The following is a 25,638-nucleotide window of genomic DNA, read 5'->3' as shown; positions in this document are numbered from 1 at the left end:
GGAAGGAAGGAAGGAAGGAAGGAAGGAAGGAAGGAAGGGAGGGAGGAAAAAGAAGTGTCCTTTGTTTAGGAATCTAAGAGGCTTGCACACCTAGGCTTCTGTTATACACTCACACTTGGACATACCTTAAAGAGCAGATGCCACACTGCTTCCTGGAGGAGTCATATGAGCCTGTTTCTCTGTTAAGCAGAAGCCCCACTGCTCATAGGAATCTGAGACATGGAAGCCGAAGCCTTCAACAGGAACTGGATACTGAGCACAGCTCTTGCAATCTGCAAGCATAGGGAGCTTCAGAACATGAAATGCAGCCAATTAGTATTTCTTCTCTTGACTGGAACACCGAAGACCCAGATTATCCCACTCCCTGCCATGACAATCTATCTCCCAACCCTGTGGTGGGGAGACCTCCCAGCCTTTCACCAGGACCATGCCTCTTTTGATGTCTGTGGTTACCATCCTGCCACATGCCTTCATCTCATCCTGCTAACCACCAAACATCTAAGAAGAAAGGAGCATTTCCCAGAGGGTGTCCTTGAGGACCCTTCTCTCTTTTGAAGCTGAAAATCGGGGCTGCTAGGATCTGGGCAGGGGTGCCTTGGCAAGAGTGTGGGGAGGTGGTAAAGTTCTTTTTCCCAGTCCTGCGGCTGCTAGGGGGAGGGGAAACAGCAGCAGCAAGAGGTTAGTGCTGCTGGCCAACGCCTCAGCTCTCTGAACTCTTGATACATGCTTAAAGAATCCCAAGGCTCTGCTGCCCCCTGTGCTCACAGCAGGCCTAGCAGCCTGTGCTTGGGCGAGGACTGCAGGCTTGGACAAACAGGCCAAATCTGTGTATGCCTTTGTCACTTTTGTGAGTGCTGTAACCCACATTTGAGACTTGAGGGCTTAGTAAGAGCTTTGGTCTGGGCTGCTGCAGACCTCCAAGCTGTTCTCATTCTCTCATTGCCTGCCTTTTCCAGTTCTTCTGACCAAAACACAGTCCGAGCCTTCCCTGAGCTGTCAAGGTACAGTGAGCCCACAGGCTGCACTCTGCATGGCTCCAGAGGGGAGGGTGCACGGAGGTGATATATATGTCAGACCCCAAGGGAACTGAGTTTGGCTTGAGGCACCTCGGGGAAGGGAGGGGGCTTGCTGGGTTGACACAAGGTTACGGTTTAAGCTTTTTGTTCCCCAGTTGTTCTAGACAAGAATGTATCCATGTGAGAATTTGCTGTGTGGCTTTAATCCATTGAAAATAAGAAAGTCTATGGCTCAGGACGGCAGGGGAACGTGATATGTACTGAAATAACACCATGGTCCTTTGCTTCGACTTGCCTGTTGTTCTTACTTTTGTGTTTCCTGCCTAGATCTATCCTGTATGCTGTAGAATATGCGCCACCTGGGGGCTGAAATGAACCCTATGTATGATAGTAATATAGGCATACAAAGGGTTAACTCAAATTTGGTACTTATTTAGAAAGTCTCTGTGTATATAAATGTATACACACATACATATGAAGAGGGAAGTTCACATATTTATATTCATGTATTTGTACATATTTACATAAGCATATACACACAAACATAAATACATCTGACTTACAGATTTAATGAGCCATTTAGAATAAACACATACCCACATGAACATATATACTAAAAAGGTAATATTCTGATGAGTTTCTGTATTCAGCAGGAAGTTTATCTAATTTTTTTATTTATTATAGTATAATAAATGCCAATTTAATTAAAAATATTTAACTAAAGAAAATGTGGTATTTATGTGGAGCCCAATGATGTGATGGAGATTCTGAGTGCTGAGGCTGAGTGTCCTGCTTGCCAGCCCCTAGCTAACCTACCTCATCAACAATTTCACACACAAGCATTCCCTAAGGAGTCCCATTGTTCTGAACAGGGTGCTCATGACACATGAAGGCTTTAGCTATTGTGGGAAATTCTGCATGGGGGTTTGGTCAGACTGGGGCTGGGGAGAGGTAAACTGACTGCATCTTCCTTTACTGCCTTATGTCTGCACCTTAGAGACAGGCTATGATGAGAATGCCCATGCGGACCATGTGGGAACTCCCATCCATTCTCTCTTCCAAGGGCTTGTTCTGTGACGTTTTTCTGGTCATGGAACGGCCATGCCACGTTTCCCCTTTTCCCATCTAGACAAGCAGGTGCTCTGGGATAGATTCAGTGATATTTCCACTTTTTCCTCCTCTGGTGCCACTCAACTCACCTTTTATCATTGTCTCCATCACTTTGATGTGTTTGAATAGAAATTGCTTTCTTGGAGATGAAATGTGAGCCTTGAAAATAAGTGTGATGCTCACATGTATGATCCTCCAATTGGAGCCATGTTTCCAGGTCATAAAGCACATGGTCTTCAGGGAAATCTGTGTGTCCACAGCTCACTGCCCTGGTGAGACAGCAAGCTGTCGACAGAGACTTTGCCCGATGTCAATGTAGAGATCTCTGTTGCTCTGCTTCCACCCTTTATGGTGTTTGTCTAGCATCAGGAACCTCTTACTGATCCATAGGCAAAACCTTTAGAAATATGCCATCAGTCTGAGGCTCTACTATACCATAGAGTTGTTAGACATTGCCATGAGAGGCCACCTCTCCAGACACTACGGTTCTGATGCCAGAGTCATACATAACCCTTCTTCTTGGGGTTCCCTTAGTCCTGTGACCAGTCACTTTCTATTCAGGGAGAGAAACAAAAGATTTAGCTTTTTTCAGTTTTCTGTTTCACTCATTTTTATGGGTACTATAGTTTGACCTGTGTGATAGCAACATATTTTTTCTTGTCTATAGGGTTCTACAGTGTTATCAGTTTTAATATACCCTTGTCATATACCATTCAATTGTAAAACCAGTATAAACTAGAAATACACATTTTAATGCATGCTATAGCTTGAATATATTTTATTCTTCCTAGTTTTACACTGAGTGAGGGTTTTGATGTGACTAACTTATAATTATAATTATGCATGTGTGTCTGCACAATCGCATCATGTGAGCAAGTCCTCTGGCTTGGTTGCTGTCTGATGCAGAAGCCACTAATCTCCTTAGCTAAGCCCTTTGCATGTCATTAAGTGCCCTGGCCTGTCCAAACAGGACAAAGGCCTTGCTTCCTGCAGGATGGTTTAAGAACCACTGGGCTTGGGGTTGGCTTTGTTGAATAGACAGTATTCTTTCCTCACAATTTTTAAAAATGCATTGACTTTTATGTTCTTCTTTAATTTATATAATGAAACTACAGATTATTAGGCACAAGCATTAATGGATGTTCACTGTATTTGGGTCGATATACTCATGGCACTTTGTCCAGTTCCACAAGGAAGTATTTCCACCAATGGTCTCCAGGTCTGGCTGGCCTGCAGTTGAATCTGTGAAAGTTGGTCTTTGTACCCTTTACAAACACCTGTTTTGTTTTGGGTTTTATTTGCCCAACTCCGTCATATCTTTATGTGTTGAAAGAGAAGAGCAGGGTGAATGAATAGTAAAAGCCCAGAATAGGCGAATAGAATGTAATTTTTAAAAGGAAATATTCTGCAACCGAAGAAAAGATTTCACTTATTGCTCTTTCAGAGGACCTGAGTTTGGTGTCTAGAACTTCTATGGTTGCTCTCAAATATCTGTAACTCCAGTTGCAGTGGACTTAATGTCCACGTTGGGACTTTGTGGGCACTAGGCATAAACTGTAGGGAAATAGTCATATCTTTAAAATAAAATAAATCAGAATTTTAATTAAATCTAGAAGAAAGACTACTGGGAAAAATGATGATCAGTATCCCTAGAGATCTGGCTTAAATAGTACCCAAATCTCATCCACTGTTCTTCCATGTTCTAGGAAAGAACAGGGGGTAGGGAGGTTATGATTTATTTAGCATTTTCTAATTTTACTTAGAGCCCATAAGGCAGACTGTTTTTTTTTTGTTGTTGTTGTTGTTTTTGTTTTTTTTTTTTTTTTTTACATGCCACAGTTCTTCCAGAAACACTATTTGATTGAGCAGCAACAGGCCATCCCTTGCTCTCAGTAGTCAGTTCAAATGGAGAAATAATGACAGCCTTGGGTAAACACTGCATTTGCAGACTCAGTACCAAAGCAGGTGGGAAAGATCAGTCACATTCATATTAACCATGGTAAAATTAGAATATTTTAATTATTTTTGACTAGATAAATTATTACTAAAGTTAACCTCACCTATTTCACTTGTAATGCAGCCACTAGCAAATGTAAAATGACACAGTTTGTATTAGCCTTCTCTTGAAAAGCGTCACCATTGAACTCCCATTGATTTGCTTCTTTTCATCTTCCACAAGGACAAAGCCACTCTCAGAGTAAATGCTGCCTTAGTCACTAAAAACCTGTGTAAGAACTTCCTGGGATTTCCTGTGGGCCAGAGGGCTTTGAGTGAAATCGTGATGATTTTCTTAGAACTAACAGCTTAAAGGATTCTGTGAAGGTTTTAACAAGTGAAGTGCTTAATCTCGTGTTTCAAATGCTGAACAATACAACCTTTTTTTTCCCCCTCCAGAAACGTTCAGGAAATCATCACTTGGCAATGATGAGACAGATAAAGAGAAGAAAAGATTTCTGGGATTTTTCAAAGTTAATAAAAGGAGCAACAGTAAGGTAACTCACCGTATGCATGTGACTCTGTGGGTATAAGAGTGTTTCCCTTAATATTTCTACTGAACCTCTCTTGGGATTTTTCTGAATAATTCATTTCATAAATACAGAATCTTCACCTGATGCTCCAGGCACTTACTTAAGAGGAAGGTGTTCACCTGTTGGTAGAGTGGCAAGCCTCTCAACTCCCCAGGCCAAAGTGAGACACACCCTGCTGGGTGCCCACACTCACATGGCATGCTGCAAGACCAGGCACACAGTTGTTGGGTATATGACTGAGTGAATCTTGCATTATTAAGTTTAAGTACCTGGTCAGTGTCCCTGCAAATAATTGCAGTTTTCCAGCTTAAAGTGGGAAGCTGGGAAGGGCTGCACTCAGGCCACTTGTATCTGTCTAGAACTGGCCCTTTTTCTATAGTTTTTAAGTGTTATAGAACACTATAAATTCATTGCTTTTGGTCTTGTTACTCTTTGTTAAATGTCTTTGTATTCATATTATAGATGTAATGTTGTACAATAATTTAAAGTCTTACTACAGAGAGTTAAAATGAAGGGCTTTTTGTTTGTTTGTTTGTTTTTACTACTCAGTTACAAAAGCCTCAAAATCAAAACTACCTGCTAGCTATCTGGCAATGAAAACACTAATGCTATTCTATTCTTTTAATAAGTGTATTTTATTAACATGTAATGTCTGTTCCTTGCTAATAATTATGGCTCAAAAATACAAAGTTGAGAGTAAAGCCATGGCTTAATGGGTAAGCACACTTCTGTGCAAGCATGAAGACCTGAGTTTGGGTTCCTAGCTCCTTGTAGAAAACCAGGCACATGTGTGTGTAAAACATGTATGTACCATACACACACAGTTTCCTTTTTAAAGAAATGACTAAGTAATTGACATAAATAGCACTCTCAGTTGGGACAGTGGGCATTATAGGAGGTGAGAAAGCCCTTTCAGCTCTACTTTGTAGACCTGTGTGCCTTGTAGACATCTCCTTCTCTTTCCTTCTGCAGCCTACAACCCTAGTGTTATGATTCTGCCTGTGCTCGTGGTGATGGTACTAAAGCTTAGAGACATAATGTGCTTTTCCCAGTGTCCCTGAATGATGCCGGGGTCTGTCCAGCTGTGGAAGCAACCAGTACCTTCCACTAGACATAAGTTGCATAGAACATCATACTTTTAACAGCAAAACCCTCATATTTTCAGAGATTGCGCAGTCTATTCATCCTTCCTCCTGAAACCTTGTGCTGGTTTTTCGCATTCTTATTTGTGAATGATGAAGTATATAATTATATATCTTGTGCTATTATCCATGTTTTTCTATGTTCTTTGGGAATTTGTGCTTAGGATAAATCTCATTTGTGAGATCTTTTCTTAGCCTTGGGTAGTTCCCTCCCCTCCTCTCTTTCTTCCCCTTCCTTTCCTGGCCTCTTTTCCTCTCATGCCTAGTATAAATGAAATTAAGCAATCAAAATTATGTAGGGCTCTTAATTATTGTGTTTTTATTCCTGGTATTGTTTAGATGAACTTGCTAGGACTGTGTTTTCTGCTGGGTCCCTGGTCACCAGTTCATAATAAAACTCCATCCCCCATTCCTCACCCTAGATCTAGCTGATTCTGCAACTCCCTCATTCTGTGAGGCAAACCCCCAGATGATGAAGCAAAATATAGGGGAAGAAGTACATTTGGGTTAGCCAATAAGGCAGCTATCAAAGCTTGAGTTTTATAGACAACCATATAAACTTTGATAATTATTAAGGTACAGACACCAGGACTCCTTGATGGTTAGTGAAAGAATTAATTAGGTGGTATACTCTGCTCTGTTCCTTTTAAGAGCCTTCCCTTATGTGGTACCACATCTTTTCCGTCTTGGATATCTAGGGTCATTTCTTCCTTTTTATATACCCGACCTTTCATTTATTACTGCCTTATTTAAATGTAGTTTTCTCTAGACACATTCACTTATTCAGCATTATCTTACTGGGTTACCCCATCCTCTCTCTCTCTCTCTCTCTCTCTCTCTCTCTCTCTCTCTCTCTCTCTCTCTCTGCGTGTGTATGTGTGTTTTATGCATACACTTCCTAGCTCTTTGCCTCTCTCCTTGTTATCGTTGGAGGTTTTTACATGCTAAATACATCCTTAACTAGTGTCCCTAAAGACCTAGGAGACAAGAATTATCATTGCATTATACAGGTCAGTATGGTCAAGCAGCTCATGTCTTTCTAATTTAATCAGCTATAGTATTAATAAACACTAGAATTGACAACTTTCTAAGTCCTTTATGTTAATAACTCATTTACATTGCACAATGCTTATCAAAACTTTCAATTTCCTTATCTATAAAAAGCATTTGGAAATTTGGAATAAGTAATTTTAAAATGATTCTTCAAATACTGTGATGTGATGACAACATATAGGCATTATACATGCTTCAGTATAGAGTAAAATCTGAGAATGGGGACTCACAGAAGCATTCAGACTGAAGTTGTATTCTAGTATATTGTTGTTAAGGAAGAATATGCATAGGTGTATATAGGTGAGTGAATGGTATGTCTATAGAATGTCAATAAAGTATATGCCTTAGAGGAACATAATTTTGGCTCAAGTAAGTGAAGGAAATTTTTATATTTTAATTTTTAATGCATGCCAATTTTATATCACTTTGGACATCATTTGTTCTCTTAAACCAGTTGTTTTCAAAACATACCCAGTGTCATCTGAAGATCGAATTGAAAGTGTGAATTCTTGGGTCACATCCCCAGATCCTCATTAGGAGGCCAGGGAATTGAATTTTGCAATTAGTACTCCCTACCTGATCAAGTGGCTGATGATTTATTATTGCTTTTATGGATAGAAAGGGAGTCAGCTGTTTGGTAAATGGTTTTTGTGTACACTCAGTACATTAATTATGCAGAGATTAAAACTTTGAAATCAAGACCTAGTTAATCAGTTGATTTGCTGAGCTAATTTGTCAGTTCACAGCCCCTATTATTTTTAAATTAAATATTTTCTAAATTAAAGAAATGCATTGGGGAAGGAGAAAAGGGCAAAAGCAAGTTTCTTCCCATGAATTGTGGATTCGGCAGTGTGGTTTTGGAATGGAGTGCTTTGCTTGGGAGCTTTTCCATTTCACAAGGTAGAAGAAGGACGGTGGGCCGTGTGCTCATGTTGGGAAGTTTGCTCATGCTATGCAATGCTGATGTTTTTTTCCCTTAGTAGCTGCTAAGGATCCCTGCTCTTATTGAAGCTTATTTTCTCTTGGAGTTGATGGTGGGGTGCATGTCTGTGTTCTAGGCTGAGCATCTTGGACAGTCGGGTGCAGATAGTGATGAGGACCCCTTGAAGTCATCGTCTGGAGGGGACTTGAACGTGAGTACTTAATCCAGTGGGTGCTTTTACTAGCCAGGTAGAACTTCTCACTGCACGTAACAAAACTGATGACTGGCTTCAGATCATTCCTCTGCCTGGTTTCTGTAGTGGCTTTATATGGTTGCCCATACTTATTTGGACAATGTTCAGTATTTTGGCTTCTGCTTTTCTCTATACCACTAAGCTCAGGCAGGAGAACCCTGCATTAGATTAGATGAATTTCCACCTTCACATCCTACCAGGAGTAAACTGATAATTTATAGCCACTGGCCACCCAGAGCTAACATTTATTAAGGTCTGTAACTGAATTTTGTCCCAGGAATCTCTTCAAACTCCATTTTACTGACATTTAAAAATCGGCATCTAGAAAGTTTCCTTATAATTTTTAAGTACCTGAAACAGTGTAATTCATTTCAACATATAAGTACTTATAGTTTGAATATTTTTAGTAAAGGTCTGACATTTACCTCTAAAATTTATCTAGACAGGGCATAGGAAGATGGCTTAGTTCCTGGCACCCACATATAAAGCCAGGTGTGTGCCTGTAACACCAGATTGGAGGCTAGACGTGAGTAGATTGTCTAACAGAAATGGCAGTTTCCAGATTTAGTGAGGGATACTGTTTCAAAGGAATAAGGTGACCGAGCAGGACAGCCAGTGTGCTGCTCTGGCTTGTGCTCAGTATTCATTGTCCTCCACACACATGTATATGTACATACATACATACATACATGCACATATGTGTACATACAGGCACACACACATACATGCATACACAAATACTCATGCATACATATGGGCACAAACATGCATACATGCATACGCATACGTATATGCACACACAAACCTTCCATATCAGTAATAATTTTATGTGGTCACTCTTAGCCTCACATCAGTCACCATGTCAAATTTTCTTCAATCCATCGTGTGTTTTATACTTTAAAATATTTAATAACAATTTGAATAATTAAAGTCTGGTATAGAAATATCCATCTAAGATTTGTTTTATTTCTGTGGCTATATAGCTATAAATTAGAAAACATTTTTATAGGTTAAGTTTTTTATAACCACTCCAAGGTAATATGACATTATATTTGTTAATATCGTCATTAAACATGAGAAGTACATTTTTTCTTACAGAGATATTTCTTAATAAAATGAAAGGTGAAGCGTCTGTCACCTATTCCACAGAATAGACTTGGAATTAATTTAGCACATCTTTACACATTTACTGACTCAAACTGAGGAACATTTTCTATGAAGAGTCTGTAAGCAGGGGATAACTGTCACATCGGCACCTTTAACTTCTTTGATGTCTTTCCATGCAGCACACCCCAAATCACAGTGACCTATGATCAAAAATAAACGAATTATCTTCCAAATTTGTTCATGGCCAAAACTTGGGAGCTGTCAGATTTGCAGTCATACTGGAACTGGTGATTTCTGGGAAATGAAAAAGGAATAAAATCTATGGCAGGATTTGTCCAGTGCTCATCATACTCACCGTTCTTTTGTCAATGGATGGCTTCTAAACCTTACGTTTGTGAGACTTGAAGTCTTTGTAATAGTCATACTTTCTACTAATTTTTTGCAAATTCTTAATGAAGTGCACATATATTATTATTGTTGTTGAGAATGTGAAATTTCATTTGAGAACACTCCTGGGCTTATTTTATTTCAAGGACTGGGGTTAGTGAGAGTTAGCTCATTCAGAAATGGGAAATGCCTATTATCTAAGTAAAGTGGTACAACAAGCCCCCACTGTTAGCCTAATAAAAAGACTACCTTAGTTACAAAAGTCTGATTACATTTTTAAATTCAAGAAAATAAATAAATATGTGCCTGAGGTAATTATGTCACGTCTACTCCTACCCACAGCTGTGTTGAGCTGTACTGATTCTCTGTATGCACTTGAAAACGCAAGTTTAATGCTCTGAACTTAAGTGTTTCCTCCTTTCAATGGCCTCCTATTAATGCACTGTGGAAACCAGACTTCCGCCTTTATTGTACCCACTTCTTTTTTGGCTAGTAAGAATGTTTGCAGTTTTGAGGATTTAGTGCAACCCCAGAAGCTCCCCTAAGCCGGAGTGAACAGGGACACATACTTGTTCATTCCTTGTTCCCATACAAATCACCCCAGCCTGAATAGAAGTATGTAATGATTTTAAGGAACCCTCTACTATTGTAATCTTAAGTAAGTTCCTATCTGAATTAATCACATCAGCCAGGCGTTGTGTTTGTTTTGCTATTAAGCAGGCTTAAATCAACAAAGGATGACTTTTGATGGCTATAAACTCACTGGTCTTCTGGGCTTGTCTTTCATCAGCCTGTTTTATCTAGGAGATGTTGGAAAAAATGTCTTCTAATATTTCACACACTCAATAAACAAACTGCTTATGTCTGAGTGGCGAATCTATTATATCCAAGGGCTTGGCAGCTCGCATTTTTGAGGCTATTACATAACCAAGTAGTAACTCTTTCTACACTAATGAATGGTAGCTTAATTTTGTAGTAAGCATTACTAATTTGGGTGAGCCATCTTGGTGTGCTTAGGAACATAAGAACATACCCAATGATGCCCGTGGCTGGCTGGCTGACTGACTGAATAGAAAGGTGGATTAGTAGATAAATGATAGATGGGTGATTCATAGATGATAGAAAAAAACTTCATATTAAATACCTAAAGCATTTTTGAAAAAAATTTAAGATCCTACCAATATATGTAACAATAGAACTGTTTATATGGCAACAGGGGCCATACTCTTAGACAGGTTGACTCAGTACAATTGTTGCAGTTACGGTTTGTATCAGAACCAGCTAAGTTATTACAAAGTTTAGTTGGAAAAATTAAGAAACAAGAATAGCCAGGAAAACATGAAAAGCCTGAGAGATGGAAAGCCTTATGATTTTTTCAAGTAAAGTTTGAAGCATTGAAGAAAACTGTAGCAAGTAGTATGTATGGTGATACAATAGGAAAACTTCCAGCCAATTACACAGGCAATATGGACTAGAGTACTGTCACCACTCAACAGCAGAGGCTAGTGAACAATAATAAGTGGGGTTGGGAATGACCATGAAGAAAAGTAAAACTTGTACATGTTTTAGGCATACACCATAACAATTGCAAAAATGAGAAATCTACATGTGTGTATTGAAAATAGACATGTGACCAGCAGAAAGCATGTGTGAATAATTATCTATTGTGGCTCCAATTCAAGAAGTGCTAATGAAAACTTTGAACAATTTGACTGTGGCAAAAAAATCTTGTATGACAAGATGAAGAATAAAAGCTAAGAAAGCAACCCAGGAGGAAAAGGAGGGAGAGAGAGACAACAAATATGAATGTGAGAACAGTAGAAAAACTATAAAACTCCAAATATCAAATGGGAGAGGGTTTTAGAAATAGAGAAAACAAATTTAAGTTGATATTTAGATGGGGATGAATAGACAATATAGGAAGAAAACTGGTGTTTGTGGTATGCAAATTACTGAAAATAGTTGAAACTTAGTTATAAGAAATACTAATTACAGTTATTACCTATTAGATGGCAAAATTTCTGGTTTTCCCATCACTTCTGCTGGCTATTCTGTGTTGCTGAGCAGAATGTAAGGCACTATATCATTTTAAGTGGGGCAGTTGACATTATCTAGCCAAACTATAAGTAGATTTATTATTCTTTGCATCAGAAATCCTACTTTTAGAAATCTATATTGATCACAAAAGCTCCATTGCCAGAGTCTGTGGTGACGCAGGAGGCCATTTCTTAAGACATTATTTGTAATAGCAAGAGCTGTACTACACCCACAGGCCCCTCAGTGGGAGACTGAGAGGTTAATCAACTATGATTCAGTATGATTGACTACTGCAGAATTGTGAAGGAAAGGAAATGATGGTTACTTACTGATGACGAGTGTTCTCTGGGATATATATATTTTTTCCATTAGAAAAAATAGTGGTGATTATTTTTAATGTAAAACAAAATCTGTGAATGATGCTTTGATATGCTAGGTCAACCATTGATTTTGAAAATCATTCAAGTCCTAGGACAGGATGACATGCAACGAAATGGTGGCTGTCACTGCAGGCAATGTTGGCTGCTACCCCAGCCCTGCCTGGCCCCCGTGGTTAGCTTACTTGTATGGTCTGATTAATCTTCTTTTTACAGACAGAGAAATCCGGTTTCCAAGGTGGATGATTCATCAAATCTGTTGAACTTGCTGAATCCCTTTGTGTGTGTTTAGTATGATCTCTCCCTTGCCAAGTGTATAGGTGACACAGCATTCCTTAAGAACACTGTGCTACCATTTCTTGTCAATTCACTATTGTCTTCTAGCCTGCAGGTACACCCTTAATCTGATCAGAAGACAGGATCGAATTGCATCAGCAATTGGGTCACTGGGGGAGCCCTTGAAATCTTTGTATGTTCTCTGTTTTGGAGGATTGAAGGCTGCTATCCTCCACCTAGCTGTGCTGTTTAGATCCAATATATAGATCCAGTGATAAACTGCAAGCACTCCATCTCCCCATTTCTTCTACTTCTAGGCCCTGTACAGGACTGTATTGCTTTACAGGGCTGTGTGGTGCTGGCTTTGTGACTCTTGAGTCCTCCTCTGCCATTGGGCTGCTCTGTGCCTTCCCAGCCCCAGCAGTAGAGTGCTTAGGAGTGAGGGGGAGGAGGAGGGTCTGTCTCTGAGACTCAGGACAAGGACAAGCATTTACCTTACCTCAAGATCACCAGTGTGTGTGTGTGTGGGGGGGTCAGTCTCTATGAAACCTAGCACAAGTACCCACCTGGGAGGAGCTGAGCTTTGGGTTCCAGCCCAGCAGGTGAACCTGTCTGTTCTCACCTCCTCAACTGTAGAGCAGTGCCCTTCAGGAGAGCTCAGTGTAAGGGTTAGCATTGCTTAGCTTACCTACCACCACCCACTGGGAAGCCTTTAGAAATGCTGAACTCCTTGAGTGGAACCTTATCAGAGGGGCTATAGGTGTGGTTGATTTCTTTTTTCTTTAGAAGCTGTGAGAAACAAACAAATGACAACAAAGAACAGTGTCAATATAGATGGTCCATATAGCCTACTTCTAATTCAGTTTCTACAGACAGAAGTTTACCTTATTACAAGATTTAGCTTCCTTTGTTGTTTGAATCAAATTAAATATACTCAGTACTTTTCTAATAGCTTCAAATGATTTTCTTGGAATTCTACATTTTCCAGGAAATTCCTAAGCAGGGAATGTGCTCTAGAGGGTACACTGAGCAAGGCATACTGACCTTTCTAGAATTAACCATGAGAAATAATCTACCTTCAATAAACCCCATCATTTGGTTTAAAATTTCTATAAATGAACCAGTCTAAAATTTATTAATAAGGTTCTTATTGATACTGTTGTCTTGTTACTATGAAGTCAAAGTTAAAAAAATCAAGGATGAAAACATTAATAAAAACAATTAAAATTAGAGGCTGTTCATTGACTTGCCCTGTTCAGGTCATGGGGAAAACTGGCACTGTGACTTTGGCTCCCCTGGATGGAGGCAACCTCTTGCTGTGGTTTGCAGTGGATTTCACACTCAAAGCCCTCATAAGCTCTTGGTAGTTTTTGACCCCAAACCCAGCCATTTAGGACAAAGAAGTCCATGAACACAAGGACAACTCTGTCATATTTCCCATGCATTCTGGCCTATCATGGTTCCCAGCTGGTACTGGTCTAGACAGTGAACTCCCAGAGGCTGCAGGAAGCATGTGTGTGGAGCTGGCTCCACCACAGGGTGTCAGTGTTCCCACAAGCTCAGGCTTGCCTGAGCCTGGAAAAGCCCAAGAAGGCTCTTTCTGGAACATTCACAAATTGCTAATAAGAAAATATATCCTCAGGGCTGAGCTCCATGCTTTTAGGATAGAACTAACTTTTGTTAAAAATCAATTTTGTACAGTCTGTATCTTTACATTATATATTCAGTATTGTAAAATGAATAGCAGATGGTAATTTTTAAATATATTTTTATTTATTCTTTGGGAATTTCATGCATATATACAGTATATTTTGATCATAACAACCCCACTCTGCTACTCTAATTCCTCCAAGATCACAACACCATGTGCCTCTCCCCAACTTAATGTCCCTTTGTTGTTGTTGTTGTTTTTTTTTTTTTTTTTAATCCACTGAGTCCAATTAGTGCTACTAGTATGTGCATGAGTAGACTGGGAATCACATCAAATGCTTCTAGTCTCTAAGATTTCTTGTCACTTTGCACCTTTCTCAGTGGTAGAGCCAGTGTGACACACATATAGTGTGGAAGATTGGCCCCTCCCTACCACTCATATGCTTGAAATTTTGCACTGTCATCTTCATAGTGAAAAAACTGGGTGTACTTCCGCTAAAGGAAGCTGGGAGTCCAGCTCAGTGGAAAACCGTTGCCTAGCACACCAGGCCCTGGTTTCCACCTGCATTACAGAAAGGAGAATGATTCTGGGTTGTGTCTGTTTGAATTTAGATTCTGACGGAAGCACTTACTGTTCTCTGACCTCTCAGAACCCTGTCTTTCCCTGTGTCGAGTAGATTTCGAATCACTACCACCCAGCATCGTTAGGAGAACTGAATGATTCTGATTGAGTGGAAGTGTGATGCAGGTTCTTGGTCATTTCTTGATAAAGCTTGTGTATCTGTCACTTGTTACTGTGTCATGCATGCAGGCCACCATTGTCTCCAAAACTGTTTTCATTTGGGCGTTTTGTGGTTGTTATTATAATGAAGCTAGCAAAAGAATTAGTGAATCAGTGTTATTATATTGATTCCCAGAAGGGCATGCTCTTACCAGAACTTTCCCATGACTCAGTTGTGAACTCCTATACGTTGAAGATATGTGGACCTCAATACACAGTTGAGATGAGTTAGCAAATATTTTTCTCTTTGCACTTGTGAAAAATAGCAATTAAAAATGTACACATTGTGCTGATGAGATGACTCAGCATGTATAAAGGCTGCCAAGTACCTTGACAGGAGTTCAATTCCTGGGACCAACATGATAGAGAGAAGTGACTGCCGGTCACAAGTCATTCTGTGACCTCCACATATGTGCCACCCCTGAAATAAGTAAATGAGAAAATTATATTAAAAATAGTCACATTATGCTCTTCCTAGAGCCAGTGTGGGAGCTGCGAGAGAGACATTTATATTTAAAGCTTCAGTGGCTTTTTCCCGAAGTATTTGGAGTGAGAGTTCAGATTAGTGCCCCTTATCCAACATAGTTGACACAAGAAGCATCTGCAGTAGTCGTGTTTGGTTTTCCAGCTGATAGTCCTTAATTCAAAAGTTCAAAATCTGAAAGGCTTACAATGGAAAACAGAAGCATCATGTCAGCACCCAGAACATTCGGAATGTCAGAGCTTGTTAGATTGCTAATTGTCCAATTAGAGATGCTGTGTTCATCAGCATCTGTTACTGAAGAAAAGTATCTCACGAAGAGGCTAGGGAGATGGCTTAATGGGTAAAGTGTCTGCCACACAAGCATGAAAAACTGAGTTCAGACTTGCCAGCACCCACTTAAAAAAAAGAAGAAGAAAAAGGTGTGGCAATGTGTGCCTGTAATCCCAGTACTGAGAGGGAGACACAGAAGGATCCCAGGGACTCAGTGAGCTCCAAGTTCAGTGAGAGACCCAGTCTCAAAAAGGAAGGTAGAGAACAATAAAGTAGGATACCTACCATCCATGTGTCTTCTCTGCATGCAAACCCACATATGTATACGTGCATATTAAATTAGAAAGAAAAGTATCTAAGACAGTCTGGGATGGGATGTAGCTTAATAATAGAACACCAGCCCATCCTATTGTGAGCACAGCCATGGGTGCCATCTCCATAAACATGCATGCATGCACATGTGCACGGCACACACACATACACCACACACACACACACACACACACACACACACACCACACACACATACACCACACATACACACTCACACACACACACACACAAAACACGTATACACACACCACAAACACACACACACACACAAAACACGTATACACACACACACACACACACACACCGTTTCTCTCTGTCCCCCCCTCTCTTTTTACCCTCCCCCCATTTAAGAAAAGGTTTATCCTAGATCACATTTTAGAGGTTTCAATTCATAGTTGATTAACCTGTTGCTTTGGGTCTTAGGTAATGTAGCAGATATAAGAGAAGTGTGTGGCAGAGAAGACCACTCATCTCATGATGGCCTGGAACCCAAGAAAAACAAGGATGCGATTAAAATTCCCTATCCAGTCTATTCCTTCAGTGATCTAAACTCTTTGCACTAGGCCTCTATTTTGAAGGTTCCAGCACCTCCTAATAGGTCCTAATCACTAAGTCATAGGCTTTCAGGGATACTCCATACCCAGCAATTGCAGATGCTTAGCTTTTAATATGTAACAGAGCCTGAAAAGTTGGTTGACAGTCATTAGCTCTGAGTGGAAAAAAAAAGAACGAAGTATAGATTTTTTAAAAAACTTTTTTATTGATTCATTGTGGATTTCACATCACGCACCATGATCCTATTCATCTTCCTGTCCTTTTGTATTCACTCTCTGCATTTGCAGCCTCCCACACACAAAACAAAATTAAATTAAATTGAAAAGAAAAAAGTCGTAGAAGCTGTATTGTCACACAATGAGTCACACAGTATACCCTTTAGCCCACACATCTTTACTTGCTAGTGTTTATTGCAATGAGTCATTGTTCTGATTCGAGGCTTCTGGCTTCTGCTACACTATCAATACTGGGCCCTCTCTGGGGCTCCTCTTAGTTATCCTTAGTTGCCCTGTGTCATGGAGATTCTGCAGATTTGAATCTACAGAACCACTCTTTCACATGCTCCAACAGTTCACCGATGAGGTGGATGTTGGGGTGGTCCAACTCATAGCCCAGGTTCTAGGTCTGGGTGGTGGCTGGGTTGGTCAGCTGGCCAATTCTCCCTCATCCTCACCATCAGAGTGAGCTCTCTAGCACTGCCCCTGCAAACTCACCCAGTGTCCCAGGCAGCAAAGTTCAGGGTCATTTCTTCTGTTCTCAAGCCCTCGGGGCCAACGAACCCACACCAACCAAGGCCAGCTCTACTTTGCTGCCCACCCTCCAGAGTGCTGTAGCTGGTGAGGAGCAAGGCCAGGACCAGGTCCTCTAGTGCTGCAGCCAGTGAGGGTGGGGCCAACTCTGTGCAGCCCTTGGATATCAACATGGCCCCAGGCAGCAGCCTAAAACCAGGAACATCCACATGGCCTCTGGTGACATGTGTCATGGATATTGACACAGACCCCTGATGCTTCATGGCCATGGACCCAGTTATGGCCCCCAGGGCAACATTGGTCAGAACTTCACCATGGTCTCTGGTGACTTCATCTTAGGCTGTTCCTCTCCACCTCAGACGCTTCAGATCCTCCTCTCTTCATCATGCTTAAACCATTCAGCTTCTATCTTTCTCTCCCATCTCTCCATCCCACACATGGGACATTGTAGTGGCTAGGAAGTACAAAATTGTAGCTTCTACCAAAAATATAATATTGTAGGGATACCGGGGATAGAAAATGTCCCAAAGACTAATTTCCTCTCTGTTCCCTTAAGGCATGATCTCTTGTTTCTCCCACCCTTAGTTCTCTCCTGGCCTTCTCCCTATTTAACAGAGGGACACAAAACTAGACTCTACTTTGCTGTATGTCAATTGGTTTAAGTTACTTCGGGGACTTGGAAAGTGTGACTTGCAGAGCACTGGACTCATGATCATTTCCATCCAGGAAATGGTAGCTCTGTGTTCTCTATTCCTAAACAGAAACCTAGGATATTCTTTGCCTCCTTTGTTTACTGTTCTACCTGTGACCCACCATCAAGTCATCTGCTACCTGCAGGGAGCACACAGAACATCATGTTGTGGCACAGCCCTGTTGCCATCATCTTGCCAAGGATGATGCTCCATACTCAGAGCACAGTCTGTACAGCCACTATCTAATCTGAAGGTTTGTGGTCCTGCTACATCCGATCAACAGCTGGAGAGATGCTATCTGCAGTCCCCTTGGCTTAGAGCCTTGGAGGTCTGGCTGCCTAAGAAGGGTGCATGTTCCTAGGGCTTCAATCTCATCTCTTCTTGTGTTGCTCCCTCAAACTTCCTGTACACGTTTGCTTGTGCCTGGATCTAGCTCAGTATGGAGACAACCTTCCTATACTATGTTTCCCCCTTACAAATAATTGTAGAGTCTTTGTTCTACTCATTGCTCAGAATCTGTGCTATCTCAGACCTCTTGCTACCTTGTTCTAACCCTCTGGGCTTATTTTCAGTCTGTGCCCTGAGAATGTAGAGTGGTGGGCACATGGCCAGCTGTGCTTTGCACATTCTTTTGATCTCATGTATTTTTTCTAGAATGAGTTATTTCTTCCTGAAGGTGCCTGATGTTGGCTCTTGTGCCAGCTCTCTTGTCTCCTTTCTCCCTGGACTTAGCAGGGAAGACAGGTCAGGCAGTGCAGCTATGGAAACATCTAGCCCTTGCTTTTTTTTTTTTTTTTTTTTAAGTCCTGGAATGAGATCATCTCTAGTGTTTAGGACCTTAGACCGGGTGTCTTGTGATATATGTCTCCACCCCTCCAGCATCTTTAAAAGCTCCTGAATTCCTTGCTGTTTAATTTACTTTGTATTTCCTTTTCTATTGGTCAGGCTTTACTGTTTTATTAATTTTTCTATCTTAAGTGAGTCCCATGTTGCCCTTGTCTCCTATCATATCTGTAGATTCATGACTGGGGAGACTTGGATGAATGCAGCATCCCCCTGCACTCAGGACCCTTCTGTGCAAGCGAACTGCACCTGAGGGTCCTTCTGCATCTTAGCCCCAATTCATACTGAACTGCTGGGTACAGAGCCACCCACCCACCATGCCAAGCTCACAGGCTTAACATTTAGCTATGTTTGTATTATATTGTACTGTATTATATTTATATTGATAATTTCTGAGAAACACAGGGAATGCAAATGGTGTTGTCCTACTAAGCCTAGAACATCTCATACTCCCCCTTCCTGAGATAATGACTCCTCTGAAGCGTTACTCCTTCACCCAGGGTAAGGACCGTTTGGAAACATTCTTTAACAGGTGTCCATAATCAGTATTTTTGAATGTTTTAACAAATGAGTACTTCTTTATTTGACCGACAAATGAAAATTATATAACTTTTCCTGTATAATGTGATGTTTTGATACAAATACACTTTGTGCTAAAGATGAATCAAGGTAACATCTCTGCTATATCATAGATATTTTTCATGGTTAGAAATTTTGCTTTTGCCATCTGTGCTTTTCCAGCATATAGAACATTAAGTGTAATCGCCTTGATATGAAGTAATCAGCTCTTCCGAAGTTTATTTCTAATGTTAGGTCTTGATTCATGGAGTCAGACCAATTAATATTGATAGGAAGAAAGGTGAGAGATGGAGAGAGGGTAGAGAAGAGAAGAATGGAGGGAGGGAGGGAAGAAAGAGGATACCTGAAGGAAGTGATGATTTAAAAAAAACAGTAAGGAAAAGAAGAAGAGCAGGCAGCCTGCCCTGCAATAACTAAGCACACAGGCATGACTCTCACTGGCACAGTGATTGAACCCGTGCTGATACTGTGGGCCTGAGGTTTGGTTCTCAGATGCAGGAAGTCCATCCTACATGATAGGGGTCCATTTTCTCATTCATGGGGGTTGCACCCAGTGAGAGAGGAGGAAGGGATGGACATATAAGATCAACTCTTCTCTGTAATTCCCTGAGAATTCTGGAGGGAGCTCCAACTTAAGGTGACATTTGGGCTTCCAACTAAAGTGTAGAAGAGTTTAAAGGAAACAGAGAAGAAAGGCTATGAATTAAAATGTCCAGTTCTTCAACCATACTATTTTGTGACTAGGAAGTTCACCCTCAAATGCTTAACTTTGGCCGTGGTATACATGTGTCTGCCCATGTGTGAGCATGCACCTGGGATGTACATATGTACCTCAAGGGTGATTTTTAATGGCTACTATTGGAAACATGCATGCATATATGACCCTTCACTGCTCCAGGAATGACCTCTATTGTGTGGTGAGAAAGATCAAGTAACTCTTTTCATGTCACAGTCAGAATGACTCGCTAGTAGCTTGGCTAAGAGTCCTTTCCACTGTGGGTGAAGCTGTGCACCTGTAATTAAAAAGCATACCTCCTTTGAAGGCTGGCCTCGGATAAACCTAGACACTTCTGTGTGATGCTTCCTGCCAAGGCCTCCCTAGAGCTGGGTGTCTCCTCTTGGGGGTGAAACTAGGATACACTTTCAGGAAAAGATATGTCACCAGGGATGTCATTGAGCTTCGTGCTGAGATAATTTGGTAAATTTTGACAATAACTACTTCCTGGATACTTTGTGAAGTGTTGTTTTTGTTTTATCAAAGGAAGGAAGAAAAACCATGAAAACTAAAAGTGTAAGAAAGGAATTGCTTGGTTTCTTTACTTGAAAATAATCATTATTTATTGTTAATGTGTGCATTCTAGCTTTTTATCTGAGTATGTTGAAGTAAAACTGTATATTTAATCATAATTCCTAAGTCAAATGTATTGTCTTTTATATAAATGTATTGTCTTTTATATTTGTTGTCTTTTAGTGTTATGGTTTTCTTTCTTAGATGAGCTAGGAGCTGTGTGTGTGTGTGTGTGTGTGTGTACACGTGGGTGCGTGTGTGCATGCACACACATGCATGCATGCATATGTGTATATATGCAAGTTGTAAGGTTTCCTTCATTCTTACTTGCTCTTTTTTTTTTTAATGTAGTGTGGATCTTCTTGGTCATGTGGAGATGAGCAAGTATGAATGCTGGAAATTTCCTGACTGATATAGGCTGTTCTCCATAGAAATCTTTATAATTGGACCCAGAATAAATGCCCCAAGTAAAATCTAAACAAATAAAATAGCTGGCTTAAATATTACTAGGAAGGTGGTGGTCTGCTTATATTTCATTAAATCAAGTATTGACTCTATTTAGTATGTGCTATTTTGTAGATATCTTCCTTGGAGTATTTATTTTTTAAATTTAGGGTAAGGAAGGGAATTTGGACTATGTAGATAAAAAGCCATGAACTCCCTTAAACTATGTATACAGCCATTGTCACTACTACTGAAATTTTATCTTGTATGTACTGTATATCTAATGACACTGTCAAACAGTGATTCTGACTTCCTGTTTCCAGTCATCTACATGGGTTTGATTATGTCAAAATCTACCTCTACAGTTTGTTTTTGAGGTTATCTTCTAATTTCAACAACCAATTACAGCCTGCTTTTTTTTTTAACATTGGAGTTATTTGGTAGCACATAAATGATTTTGACTCTAAAGGAAGGACAAGTACCATTATTATTATTTTTCTTATTAATCTTATAATTATCAATCCAGATTGTATTAAACAGTACATCTGGAAAGTAGAGTAGAGCCATTAGTTACATGTAAAAATGTCGTGTTCAAAGCATAGCCAATGAGAAATGACCTCTGCATTAATTTGTTAGTATTTATATCCTAAACTAAAGCAGATCGCAGTGTTTCGGCAAAGCTATGATGCACACACACACAAAAAGAATTTATTAGTGTTAAAACTTCTGTCACAGTTGCAAAGCAAGTTTTAATGCCAAGATCTGCAATGAGGCTCCCTCCTTAAAAGGGTCGGGTTGTACACGCGATTGCTACCAGGTCTTCGTGGAAAACTGTGAGTGTCCAGGAACTGCCATCTCCAGCCATGGGGGTTGAGGTCAGGATGACCAGGCACAAGTGGCCCTGAGCCAGCCCCAGATGTCACTCATGACCCCTGTTTCACTGCATTGTTGAGAATGCTGACTCTCAAGAGGAAAAGGATATCCCATTTCCCGCAGAAAACTTACATGGCAGAGGCAGAGGAGGGAAAGCTGCTTTGTTCTAATGTGTTCAGTGAATCACCAGGATATTTATTTTCTTCCTTCCTTCCTTTCTTTCTTTCTTTCTTTCTTTCTTTCTTTCTTTCTTTCTCTCTTTCTTTCTTTTTTTAATACCATCTCCCCAGGTCTACTGTCTCCTTTAAAATGTCACCATGTCCACTGAACACTAATAACAACTGTTACCTCCTCTTTGTGGCTCTCAGGCCTGTCTACTTCATGGCCTAACCTACTAGTTACCCATGAGGCCTATCCCACAGGGTGCACTGTTGCTAGTTTGTTTTTCTCAGATCCAGTGAATAGTCTCAAACAATTTCTGCCTAGGGAAGTAGCCTAGCACTGTGCCACAGTCCTTCAGGTCTTCTTCTCTACCCACATCCATGGCATTCAAACAACCTCTCATGGGGGGGCCACCTTAATAGAGAAAGACAGACTGCTCTAACAAGTAAGTATCCAAAATCCAGAGGCCTTCAGACACTCTCAAGAGTGACTAAAATGTTGTGGTAGTTAGACATGGAGGCAGCAGCCTTTTAGCACAACACAGTTCCAAGGTGGCTGGGTTTGGTGATTATGGTTGATGACTATGGTAGGATGTCTACAGAAGACAAGCATGGAAGTACACATCCATTTTATTGGAGAGAGTTTAAGAATACAGGTGTATAAGCTACAAAAGAGCCTGGAAGCTAATAGCATTTGGCTTAACACAGATGTTGAAATAAAATAAAGGGAGGGAGACCTGAGTGCACAGCTGGCAGATCTGCCATTACTCTTTTGTTAATGAAAGTTGCTGAGGGCCTCTCCTTTTCTGCCTCTGCTGTCTATCACGCTCCTTTCCCGATGACAAGAAAATGGAAGATTGGAAAAAATAGTTTGCATTTAGCAGCTACTTTGTTAATTTACTTTGTGTTAAGAAAAAAAAATCCTATATGGTTTTAATTAGTTGAGCATGCTGTGAAAACAGCAATAACCAAGTCATATTCAACATCTTTTTTTGAAAAAATAACATATAATTTGTAGTTCCAGGCAGCATCTCAGTAATGAGTTATTATTCAGATAAGTAGAGTGAAATAATGTTTACATATATTTTAGTCTCAGAGTGTAGATAATTTGTTCTGATTTTTATGTCATTCTAGTTTATGTAAGAACTATATGCTGACTGTCCAGTCAACATTAGTAATTGTTAGCAAGAAAGTAAATTTAACAGTAATCAAGTATCAAGTAAACCGTTTCAAGAAGCACAGTAATATAACCTTAAAGGAAAGACCAATTTTTGACTACTTAGCCTTGGGTGTCTAACTGAAAAACGGTCCACATTTGGTTAAGACCCTTAACATTACAGGATGCTCAGAAGAGGACATACTAGAATCCACAGTCCACTCCACAAGTGTATAAATTTATTATTAGGATCGCAAAACTACAGTAACTCTGTAAGGGTTTCAACATATATAAAAATAATTTCCAGTGAATGAGGGCTGTGTCTTGTCTGTTGCTTCCTGCCTGCCTTTTCTGAAAAATTCTGTAGTCCAGCCATAGCTGAAGTTCTGAGCTGCAGAATTCTGGTGGGCCAGCCAGAACATTTCCATTTCAGGTCAGAAAAACAGAAATGCCCCTCAGCCTGTTCTCATCCTTTGTCCCTCTAAGGCCACCAAGTCTGCCCTGCATCCGTATTCCAAGGAGAGGAGAAAATGCTGTCTCCATGCTGGTTTGTGCTATCCATTAGCCTGTGTACAAAGCTGCTTTCAATTTCAGGATATTTTTGGCCTTTGCCAGCTTCTCCTTAGCAACAGAAAACAGCACTCCAGGAATCCAGAGACTAGTGAGAAAGCTTAAAGCAGCAATTTGACAGCACTAAGAAATACCTGGGGAGCCTTGAAAATATGAATTCACGGTTTATCCCTTTTTCTTGCTTTTCGTTTGGCAAATGTGCTAAAAAAGATGCTGGAGAAAGATGGTTTCTATACAGAATCAGTGATCTCTGCAAGGATAAATGCTGGAGCAGCTGGCAGGAGCTTTTCATGAGGCCAGAGGGAACAGTAGAAAGTGAACCTTGCCTCTGACTACATGGGATTGGTACCAAGTACCTGGGTGGAAGTCAGAGCAGCTGTCACAACCTGTGGATAGAAACACCTTTCTTCTGCAGCAGAGAGGTTATCTGTTGTTTGAAATGGCCCCTTCTTTTGCAATTCATTCCTGAACCAGAAATGAGCAACTACCTTAGAGCACTTGCTGTGTCCATTCTTTTGCCCTGTGCCTAGCCAGCCCTTCCGGGAACGCTGATATTGAAAGAGCAGCCTTACCATTTTGGATATTAGCAGTTTCCTTAAACACTATCTAAACCCTTATGGCAAAGTTACAGAGTGTGTGAATTAAAAATTAATGTTTTTTTTTTTAAGTCAGAGTGTATTTTCCCCTAAGATCATATAATATGTGAGCTAGGCATGGCATGAATCCACATCAGATCACTGAATTCGTACCTGCTAATGTATCTGAGTTCAAGAATGGAATCAGGGCCCAGCAGGTGCTGGTCTCGGTACACAAGTGGAAGTATTGCCGTGCCCCATCCCCAGCCTGCAGGTACTGGTCTTGGTACACAGGTGAGGATGGCCATGCTGCATCCCCAGCATGTCTTGGTTGCGGCAAAAAATAACCATGCTCATGTCTTAATCAAGAAAGCTTGAACTTTGCTTCTTCAATTTTTCCTAGTATTAGTGTTTTTTATTTTATATTAAAGCCTGGTAATGTATCATTAGAGAAATAATAGAACTTGCTGGACATTATTGTAAGTAAGCTGTCATTGACATTAAATGGCTTCATTTCTTCTTGTTTGCTTTCTGAAACATATGATATGAAGACTACACACTGACTTATTGGCAAGGTTTAAATCTACCTTATTTAAATTGCTCCTTTTATTTTTTGAGATTTTAATGTAATTTTATCACTCCCCTCCCTTTCCTCCCTCCAAACCCTCCAATGTGCCCTGCCTAAATCTCTTTCATATTTATGGTTTCTTCCTTCATTAATTATTGTTACATATGTGTGTGTGTGTTCCTAAATACATAAGTATAACCTGTTTAGCCTACATAATGTTACTTGTATACGTTTTCAGAGCTGACTGCTTGGTCTTGGATAACCAATTGCAGTACTCTTCTTTGGGGAAGACTATTTCGCCCACTCCCAAGCTATAGTTGCCTATAGCTTTGTGTAGCATTGAGGTCTTTTGAGCTGTCACCCAGCCGTGTTAATATTTCTATTGTTGTTGTCCTTGTTCACCTCAGTTTTAGATCATGTTGGGGAGTCTTTATGGTTGTAGCTTCTGACATTCTTAGGCGACACTTACAAGGGTGTATTCATGTCACATATACCTCGTTGGTATCTGACAGCTTTCTAATTAAGAGAGGTCCAACTTAAAATCCAGCAACAGGTATATTCTGTATGTTACTGTAAACCCAGTTAACTACACAGGGCTGGTAAAGTCAGGAATCTTGGAGGAGAATCTACAATTACCACTTTACTAGACCCGCGCTGTCTCTAACTGTATTCTAAATATTTGCCCTTGTGTCCACAGATAAAGTGAATTCCTCACCTCTCATCAAGGAAGCTTATCTTTGCAATAGACAGAGACAATTACAGAAACCCACAATGAATAAAAAATCAGGGTTGTAGAGCCCAGTCCTGGTTGGAGGTAGGGGCAGAATCTACAAAACAAGTCCTATACCTAAGACTCAGG

At 40.3% G+C, this 25,638-nt stretch overlaps 1 protein-coding gene across 4 annotated transcripts in view; it reads left to right on the top strand.

Annotated features, from left to right (window-relative positions):
- Positions 1 to 25,638, top strand: part of Cobl (cordon-bleu WH2 repeat protein) — a 220,974-nt gene that overhangs the window by 86,355 nt on the left and 108,981 nt on the right. For 2 of the 4 annotated variants that reach the window (XM_051200605.1, XM_051200603.1), the window contains exons 5-6: positions 4,521 to 4,618; positions 7,908 to 7,982. In XM_051200605.1, the coding sequence (XP_051056562.1) occupies positions 4,521 to 4,618; positions 7,908 to 7,982 (173 nt within the window). The remainder of the gene's footprint in view (positions 1 to 4,520; positions 4,619 to 7,907; positions 7,983 to 25,638) is intronic. The other 2 variants (XM_051200606.1, XM_051200604.1) reach the window with 1 other exon arrangement.

The sequence above is a fragment of the Phodopus roborovskii genome, unplaced genomic scaffold (assembly GCF_943737965.1).
Source record: "Phodopus roborovskii unplaced genomic scaffold, PHOROB, whole genome shotgun sequence".
Classification (NCBI taxonomy): Eukaryota; Metazoa; Chordata; class Mammalia; order Rodentia; family Cricetidae; genus Phodopus; species Phodopus roborovskii.
This window is presented reverse-complemented; position numbering and strand designations above follow the sequence as displayed.